Source organism: Silene latifolia, chromosome 8, assembly GCF_048544455.1.
Source record: "Silene latifolia isolate original U9 population chromosome 8, ASM4854445v1, whole genome shotgun sequence".
Taxonomy (NCBI): domain Eukaryota; kingdom Viridiplantae; phylum Streptophyta; class Magnoliopsida; order Caryophyllales; family Caryophyllaceae; genus Silene; species Silene latifolia.
In genome coordinates, this window is record NC_133533.1 from 112,911,321 (window position 1) to 112,921,571 (window position 10,251).

The 10,251-nt window shown below is 35.2% G+C and overlaps 1 protein-coding gene across 2 annotated transcripts; it reads left to right on the top strand.

Annotated features, from left to right (window-relative positions):
• Nucleotides 1-3,963: 3,963 nt before the first annotated feature.
• Nucleotides 3,964-5,770, top strand: LOC141597418 (mannose/glucose-specific lectin-like). Of its 2 annotated transcripts, none has more exons than XM_074417876.1 (6): nucleotides 3,964-4,059; nucleotides 4,293-4,558; nucleotides 4,696-4,881; nucleotides 5,003-5,272; nucleotides 5,383-5,571; nucleotides 5,670-5,762. In XM_074417876.1, exons 2-6 carry the CDS (start codon nucleotides 4,313-4,315, stop codon nucleotides 5,745-5,747), a joined length of 969 nt encoding a protein of 322 aa, XP_074273977.1. In that variant the 5' UTR covers nucleotides 3,964-4,059; nucleotides 4,293-4,312; the 3' UTR covers nucleotides 5,748-5,762. The 2 variants fall into 2 exon arrangements, with proteins under 2 accessions (XP_074273977.1, XP_074273978.1); XM_074417877.1 differs by having other exon boundaries at nucleotides 4,007-4,059; nucleotides 4,309-4,558; nucleotides 5,670-5,770.
• Nucleotides 5,771-10,251: the final 4,481 nt, after the last annotated feature.

Here is a 10,251-nt window from a genome sequence, read left to right on the forward strand (position 1 = left end):
AGGAGATGACCAATAGTTAAATGACAAGTGGAACAAATTTAGTGTGAATGATTAAATTACTCATCAACTTCATTCTTAAAATAGAAAGGATAACAAATGACCGAGACACCCAAAGTGAAAAATGACAATAAATAATCGGGACAGAGTGAGTATTTAAAACCGTTAAAATAATATTAACACAAAATTTTAATTATCAAATACTGTACAATACCCGTAAGTTGTACGACAAAGTGAGTCATCAACCAAACACGTTTTTTTAATTATTTTGGCTCTACAGTGTGAAATGTGAAGTAACTACAGATCTTGTTCTCAATTATTGTACTTTAATAGTAAAAATAATATTTTATTATTAATTACATCCTCCCCCGAAAATCCGTATAAATACCGGCCTTTCCCATGCTATTCCATGCAACTCATCTTTCTACGCTAAAAAAAGTACTCCTCCTTCCCGGTCATTTGTTGTCCTTTGGTTTTGGCACAAAGACCAAGGAAAAGGGGAAGGCGCCAATTACTAAATGACATGTGGAATAAATTGAAGGTGAATGATCAAATTACTCATCAAATTCATTGTTAAAATAGAAAAGACAAACAGTGATTATCAATCTTTAGTCACTCAAATCTGGGATACTCCTACCCCTGGGAATAGCCTGTTTAGGCTTTTCTCTAAACTTAAGTCTCTCAAATATGCCCTCACTAAATTCCATAAGACTCATTTTTCTAGCATTAATACCAAAACCAAGGATGCAAAGATTGCCTTATCAAGATGTCAGGCTCAGATTCAGGCTACTCCTCTGGACAGCACCCTGCTGGCTGAGGAGAAAATCCTTCTTGAAGTTTATCTAGGTCACCAGAAAACTGAATTGAGTATCCTTAAGCAGAGGGCAAAAATAGAGGGCATCCTTAATAATGACAGGAATACCAAATATTTTTTTGCTCGGATTCAGGAGAGGAAGCATGCTCAGATTATAGGGGAATTGAATGATGCTCATGGTGTGAGGCAATATGGTACTACAAATGTTGCTCAAGCTTTTATTGATTATTACACTAGCTTGCTAGGCACTGCTGTGGATGTAGCTCCTCTAAACCATGATTTTATTGCCACTGGGCCCATTCTCACTCAAGACTCTTGGGGTGATCTGATTAAGCCTATAACAAAGGAGGAAATAAAAACTGCTCTCTTTGATATTGACTCTAACAAAAGCCCTGGACCTGATGGTTTCTCCTCGGGGTTTTTTAAGCACTCTTGGTCCATTATAGAAGCTGATTTCTGCAAAGCTATCTTGGATTTCTTTCACACTGGGAAAATGCTCAAGCAGGCCAATGCAACACTACTTGCCCTCATTCCTAAAAAGAATGTGGTTCAGTCTGTTCAGGATTTTCGACCCATATCCTGCTGCACTACAGTTTATAAGACCATTGCAAAAATTTTGACTGCAAGAATGAAGTCTATCATGCCCTCTCTTGTAGGAGCTGAGCAAGCAGCTTTTGTGCAAGATAGGAACATTTTTGAGAACATCATGCTCTCTCAAGCCTTAGTCAAAGGCTATGACAGAAAGCACATCTCTCCTAGAAGCCTCATAAAAGTTGACATTAAGAAAGCTTTTGACACCCTTCAATGGAAGTTCATTGACAATATGTTACAGGCTCTTAACTTTCCTCCTCAATTTATCAATTGGATCTTAGGTTGCATCACTGGATCCTGGTTTTCTCTCAAGATTAATGGTGATGTCACTGGGTTTTTTAAGGGACAAAGTGGAGTGCGACAAGGGGACCCTCTTTCCCCTTTCCTATTTGTCCTCGCATGGAAATTCATCCGTGTCTCTTAGACAAATTTGCAATCAAGCTCAGGTTTCTTATCACCCAAAATGTTCTAGATTGAACCTTACTCATTTGATTTTTGCTGACGACCTCATGGTGTTCACTAGAGGAGACTTACCCTCTGTTCTAGCTGTTAAGAATACTCTTGCACAATTTGCTCACTGGTCAGGTCTTGCTGCGAATCCTGACAAAACAGAGATATATTTTGGTGGGGTTGCAGCTCCAGTTAAGAGTCTTATACTTAGCAGGTCTGGTTTTACTGAAGGTCATTTCCCATTTCGTTATTTGGGCATGCCTCTAAACTCTGCAAAGCTATCTAGAGAGATGTATGGTGCTGTCCTGGTCAAAATTCAGAATTATATCACTCACTGGTCCACTAGAACCCTCTCTTATGCTGGAAGAGCCCAGCTGATCAACTCTATCATCTTTGGCATTGATACTTTCTGGTGTGCCAGTATTCTCCTTCCTCTTGGAGTTATCAAGGCCATTACTAAACTTTGTAAAAACTACTTCTGGGCTATTATAGATGGCAGCAGGAAAATGGTGTATAAAAGCTGGAATGAAGTTTGTTCCCCTTGGCTTGAGGGTGGCTTTAATATCAAGGAGCTTCTCTCCTGGAACAAAGCCCTGCTATCTCGGTGGATTTGGAAACTTAACAGTGCAAACCCTGGTGGTGGGCTTTGGCAGACTTGGTTTGCCACTTATCTGCTTAAGAATGACACCATCTGGACAGTTCAATGCAAGGATAGTCATCCTGAGAGCTTCAAGAACATCCTGAGAGTTCGAGATTTCTGGATGCAATTGGCTGGTACTGCTGATAGAGCTGCTGCTCGCCTTCTGGACTGTACTGGAGCTGGCAACTTTAATGTTTCCACTGCTTATGAACAGCTTAGATCCAAGAACAGTAGAAGATTTTGGCTTCGAAGTATGATTGGGCAAGAGATTACTCCCTGCCATAAAATCATCACTCTCTTGGCTGCCTCTCAACAGCTTGCTACTTTGGATAATATCATAAAAAGGGGCCTCCCACTGATTAATAGATGCAGTCTGTGTAAGATGCATGCTGAAACTCCCCACCATTTGTTTTTCAGATGCCCTTACTCCCATTCCATTCTGAACAGTTTACTTGAGTGGATGAACATTCCTTGGATAGGCATATACCTTGTTTCTGCTCTTCACTGGACTGCAAAACAGAAGCGCAGAAGGCACTGGAAGTCGCAATGGCTCAGATGTAACCTTGCTGCAGCTGTTTACTTTATCTGGAAAGAAAGAAACTCTCGCATTTTTCAAGGCAAGGAGCTGAATGCAGCTCAATTACTATCCTTGATTAAAGCTTGGGTTAAAATCCAAATCACTCCCCTCATTCCTTCTCCTTTCCAAGAGCTTTTTCGTGCCTCGAATGTATAGTTTTGGTTTACTATAAGTTTTCCCTATACATAGTTATTCTTTGATTCTTTAGTGGTCACTACTTGTAAGAAACTCATCTCTTTTTATTCCCCTTTGAGGATGAATATAAAAGAAGAATCTTCTTGCAAAAAAAAAAATAGAAAAGACAACAAATGACTGAGACACCCAAAAATGAAAAAGGACAACAAATAAACGGGACAGAGGGAGTAACAACAACAAATCACGTTTAATTCAGAAAATAAATTTCTTTTCGATATCTTGATAAATAATACTCGTACCTAGAATATAATTTGTACATGTATTATTATTGTATCGATAATAATAATAATAATAATAATAATAATAATAATAATAATAATGTTGTGTCCAATCGACTGGAATGTGGTGGAAGTCAAATTGGGTATGTCTAAACCCTCCGTTGTGTACGTGGATCATATTCTAGGAGGTAAGGTAGAGGCCACGGCTCACGACAATGGTGATGCAACTGTCGCTATCAGCGACAATTAAGTGGAAAACTAATTTGAATTCGGGTGCACTGCATACATTAATATTCCTTCCTCTTCAAGGATGTTAATTACCCGTATCTCTACCAATAATAATGCTAACAATGCAAATACGTATTTGTACCACAACGTGTATCACGCTCGTTTTTAAATGCACTGGGACCTTCTTCTCAATTATTGTACCAAGTATTTATTTCTTTTGTATTATTATAATGTGTGAATTTTACTATAAATACCGTCTTTCTTTCCCAAGCTATTTCATTCAACTCATCCATCAACAATAAATAAACATTTTTTTTATTAATCGCGTTTCAGTAGTGAGAGATTAAAGGTATTTATTTATTCATCTCGTCCGAAGCTAAAGTTTCATATAACTTTTTTTCTTTCATTATTATTGAGTATACATATAGGAAGTATTAATTTAGTGTGAGGAGATGGTCTTTCTCGTCCGAAGTTCCAAAGTACTCCGTATCAAGTTTATTATTTTCTAGTGTCCAAGGATCCGTTAATGCAATATATGTACAATATCGTGTTGAAATCGAAAATGTTGTGTTTGTTGAACAGGGTTATTAGCACGAAGATCGATGGCGGAGAATAATGTTGTATTTACCAATAATACTACCAAACAATTGTACCCAAAAGAGCAACACTTTTGGTCCGGGTTACCCCTGACCGCAGCCGGTAGAATTCCCCCAGGCTCAAGTGCACAAGGAAAACAGCTAACCACCTCTGAAGGTTCTCTCAAATTCGCAACCGTGTACGTTGATAGTGAGAAGGAACTCCCCACCACCCGTAAATTCATCACTGCTTTCGACATCGCTGCCTTTCAGGTACAATATGATCGACACGAATCTCCTAAGAGATGTATGTCACGTTAACATTACTGTAAGATTGTCTCATAAGAGAATTAGTTATATTACATACATTACACTATTAATTAATGTGTACTGTTTTATTTTTTTATAAGAAATATGGGCCTTACGGTTCGGATTTGCCTATAAATTATTCAATGATACTTGGGCAAGATGAAAGTATCAAAGAGGTAATAGTGAGGAATGGATTCATTGTTGATGCAATTGGATTCGTCGTAGCTGATAAAAATGGGTCCACCTCCACGAAAATATTTGGCGGTAATGGCGGACATGAAAACAGGGTGATCTCTCTGTCTCAGTCAATAATTTAACGTTCACTTTAATTTATAACTTCAACGTAAATTATGTTCTTACAAACATGCATGCATATCATGCATGTATGTATGTATTTATTTTGTGTAGATTCCACTCCAGAAGGATGAATATATAACACAAATAAGTGGCACATACGGAAAATATGCACACTCGAATAGCGGTAGCGTTGTCGCTACACTCATCATACACACTAACTTGAAACCCAGTGGATATGGACCGTATGGAAGAGGAGAGCTTGTTCAAAATCCTCGTACTTTTGCATCTAATACAAGTGACTCGATTATTGGATTTTTTGGAAGGTATAGCAACTATCTTGAGTCTGTTGGACTCTATGATCGTGCTAGTGTTGTTATTAAGGTATATACCCTGGCCTATTCAAATATTCAACAATGTCGTTTTTATTATTCTCATCGGGAAAGATGTACAATAAGTCGTATAATATATACTGTTTTTTTTTTGGGGGTTAGGAATTTGGGCCTTATGGTACTCAGTCGCCAAAAAACTATTCGATGAGACTTGGGCAAGGTGAAAGTATCAAAGAGATAATAGTGAGGCATGGATTCATTGTTGATGCGATTGGGTTCGTTGTAGTTGATGATAAAACAGGTAGAATCTCCACAAAAATATTTGGCGGAAGTAATGGAAGTGAAACAAAGGTTAGTTATTACAAAGTCTACAAGAATTATTTTCCTGATCTGTTTCAGTTAATAATTTATGTTAACTTTATTTTGTGTTTGAATATATTATTGTGTAGATTCCACTCAAGAGCGATGAGTATATAACACAAATAAGCGGGACATATGGAAAATATCAACACACGAACAAAGGATAACAACGTTGGTAAGCTCACCATACACACTAACTTGAATCCGGGTGGATATGGGCCGTATGGAAGGGGAGAACGTGTTCGAATCCTCGTAATTTTATATCTCCAAGCAAATCCGGTTCTTTGGATTTTTGGAAGGCACGACAACTATCTTCGATCTATTGGAGTCTACCTCAGTACTAGTGCACCTAGTAAGGTACATACATATACCATATATTCAACAATCGTCTCATCATTCTTATTATTTTCATTGAGTACCCATATACATAGTACATATATATTACCATATTCAACAATAATCGTCTCGTCTCATCATACTTGTACATACAGGCTTATGCGAAAAGTGGACCTTGGTCCAATTGACTGGAAAATGGTGGAAGTCAAATTGGGTCAATCTCAACCCTCGCCAGTGTACGATGGAGGCAAGGTGGTTGCCGCGGTTTTTGGTGACGGTGATGCTGGTGTCGTCTATAACGAAACTTATTAAGTGGAAAATGAATAAACTTGTTTGTAAGATAATCACAATTAGTTTTTTCTGTCTTTCTTATAATTATGCTTTCGATCTTGTCCATGAGCTACGCACACGTATGTTACTTGTGACTTATAATGTACCGATGTGATTTGAATAAAGTTTGCGGTTCCTTTAATTAAAGAATGATGAAAAATAATCCATTTATTTATACACATTTGGTTAACGTAATGTACCCATCTCGAACAAATAATCCATTTATTTATACACATTTGGTTAATGTAATGTACTCATTTCGGTTCGACCTCGTACAACATACATGACAATGTTGAGGTTCTTAATACTACTAGTATTAAGACACATTTGGTTAATGTAATGTACACATTTGGTTAATGTAATGTACTCATTTTGGTTAATGTAATGTACTCATTTATCAAGGCTCTCTCAATAGCTTGGTTACATAGTTTTTTTTTACGACGTTTGAAATTAGATGACTTGGCCACATAAATGAAAATACGTAAGTTGATTCAAATCAAATCTAAGTCTTTTGTAAAACAATTTTACGATTGTTAGGGTACAAATCTTTGTCCCACATCGGTAGAATAAAGATGAAAGTTCATCTTTATAAGTGTTTACAAAATATAATAGTATGAGACCTTTTGGGAAGGAGCCCAAGAGTAAATCCGTGAGGGCTTGACCCAAAGCGGTCAATATCGTACTATCAAGACTGAGGATTCTCCGTTAATAATGTCTTAATTACGTTTTTAATTGTACTTAACTACCCGGATAAATGCTCTTTAGGTGCTGTTTGGCCAAGCTTTAGAAGTGCTTTTGTAACTGAAAAAGTAGTAGTTAGGCCAAACACTCTAATTTAGAGAGTTTTAAAACTACTTTTAAAAAGTTAAAAGCTGATAATTACCCCCTAAAAGTAGAAGTAGATATTTGCTACTTCTACTTCTACTTTTCACATAAAGAGAAAAAAAAAGCAAAAAAAGTTAGATGAAAGTAATTAGGCCAAACATATAACTTCTATACGAAACCGCTTTTACAAAACTATGGCCAAACAATCAAAACTTTTCCAAAAAGTAGCTTGTGAATAAACTCCTTTTAAAAAGGAAAAGTTATTTTACATAAGCAAGGCTGATTAACACCAGTGCATTGTAATCCTTTTAATTAGGCCAAACATATAACACCAGTTGGTCTTATCGACTGAAATGTGGTAAAAGTCAAGCTGGGCCACGGTTTCCAATAATGGTGATGCCACTGTAGACGATTAAACGAAAAAAATGTGCCATTCACCTTCCAACAATGCTCTGATTAACACCAGTGCATTGTAATCCTTAGTTAAATTAAATATGTAATAAGAAAATAAGGACGTATCTTATGCGGATTTCAAAAGCGTTCGGACGCTTAATTTGGACAACACTTTTGTATAACCTTTCAACGAAAGAAGGAACTTCTATATTTTTTTATAGCATAATAAGATTTGTTATGATTGTACAATACTCCGTACATTTATATAACTGGTAGTATAATTCTATTTACCATTAAGCACCTAGAGACTAGCAAGATTAAAAGTTGTCCCGTTATCCTGATGTGGTAGTATTTTGAAGTAAAGTAGAGATGTACTTTGTACGTCCTAGATATTGTTAGATGTAAAAATTACAGAATCCTATTTTCGAGTGGAGGAGATGGAGTCAAGTAGATTAATGATGTTGCAAGAGGAGGACCGTTGGATCAAGTAAAGAAACCCACATGGTAAATTAGAAATAAACTCAGTCAAAGAAGTTAGAGGTCAGCACAACTACCTATTTGAGGCGTTCGAGAGGCCGTTTTGGGTCGTGCTTGGTGTGGTGCTTATGGTGAGTCAATGAAATTTTGGAAGGGTATTCCAACAGAATTTTACCTATGAAGGAATTTTGCCTAAAATGGCCATAAATCCGTAACGGACGACACTGAGTCGGCACGCCCATCCATGTGGAATCAATCAATCAATATCTATCTATCTATATTATTAAAGGAAGCTTTTTCCGAGTGATTATAGAGAATCCAACCTTTATGAAATACTCAACCTAATAAATTAATGAAAAAATAGCTAAGATAAAAAGGAGTTTGTGTCAATCTCTATAGCAAATAGAATTTCGACTTTATGCATGTCTATCCTATAACAATATTATATTAGTTAATAATAATAATTAAAGGAGTTATTATTACTTCTAAATACTTCATGTTTTCCATCACTTATAAAAGAAACGATTTTATAATTCATTCGTTCTACTCTCATCTTTTATTTCTGTTAGTTTTTTCCTGGTTTCTTTTTTTTTCTGCACGTTAGATGAACTCTTTGTTTGTCATGCTGATGTACAATAATTGTTATTCCCCTAATGTGTTTACTTATTATGTAATACTATCCCTTGAAAATACTAATAGTGTGATTTGTTTCAAAATTTCAGGTACAATTTATTTACTTCATGCGTGGAATTGAAGAAAACTTCAAATTATTTTATTGTAAGGTAAATTCGATATCCACATTAATTTTCCTATTGTTAAATTTTCATGGCATACAACATCACGGTTTTACAATTATATTACAATAGTAATATAGATTGAGATAGTCATAAAATAAGAGAGCGATTAAGACACTTTTTTCGTGTTGGTTGGTCTTATTATACAAGTTCATTTTCTATTGTTGTTTAGCCAGTCAAAAAACTGTTAGTGGGTAGAGACTAGAGAGTTTTACTCTCTTCAGAGAGAAGAAAGGGCGAGAGAAATGAGAGTATATTATGCAAAGTTCAAGAGTAATATTTATTTTTAGTCGGAAAATCTAATCTCTGTTATACTCAGTATCTTTAACATGGCAGTATCAATTCACTTGTGATCTTATATACGGTTAGTTAAAATAAACTTGTGTAGTTTTAATTGTTGTCATATCTCATGCACACACTCTCCATGTTTAATTTGTAGAGTTAATCTTTTAATAGAATGAATTGTGCAAACGTATGGAACGTGCCCCTGAGGTCTGATATCAATGTGACCAACTTAATAAAATTACGTTATTGTTCAAAAAGTATGATTCAATCATATCTACAAATTAAAATAAAATATGTTTTAATTTTATTCCTATTTTGCTTCAACATCTTTCAAATCTTTGTACCCTTAATAGCTATAAGGGTTTTTCTAACCTATGCATAGGTTAAGAAAGCCAAAAAAGAAAGAATTTAATGATATCTTTATGGAAAATTGTAATATACAATTACTTTTATTTTTTTTCCCAAGGAAAATATTTAAATCTTTCTATTTTTGCTTTCTTAACCTATGCCCAGTGGGCATATGATAGAAAACCCGTAACTATAAATAAGATTAATAATTGTAATATGATCATTCAAAAGATTGAATGGAAAAAAAAAATTGAATATACAATTAATTCAGAAATATCTTACAATATTTATCACCCGCTGAAACGATAAATACTTGCTAGAACCTAACTTTGTGTCCAAAAGCCTTTTGATCGTAAATCGTAATGCTAATATTTTCAAAAAGAAAATTGTTGAAAGGGCATGAAACACAATTGTAACGTGCCTAAAATTAATGTATGGTGAAATATATGGTGATTATTTAAAAGATGAATGCATGGGCTTTTGTAAGATGTATCATACTCCGTAACTATTAATATGTCAGCCACCCCTGCAATCTATGTAACATGGTTTATAATTTGTAATAATAGTATACGAGCTTGGCAACGTACATAAATACTCTGTATAGTTTTGTAGTTGATTTAAGAGAATTTCAAAAGGAAGGCTAAGCCCAACTTTATTTGTAAGCAAGTTTTTGAAAGTAGGTTAACAAAGAAAATATGTAAATTATTGTATTATAATTCTTATTTAAAAGTTGTTTAATATACTTTAAAGAGAAAAAAATATGCAAAGTCAAAGTTGCACATAATGAACAAATTAAAATGATAAGTGCCTCCTATGTTTTCCTTATTAAAGATATAATGGCGCGAGTTCAATTTGCTTCAACAATGTCAACAACCTAACTATG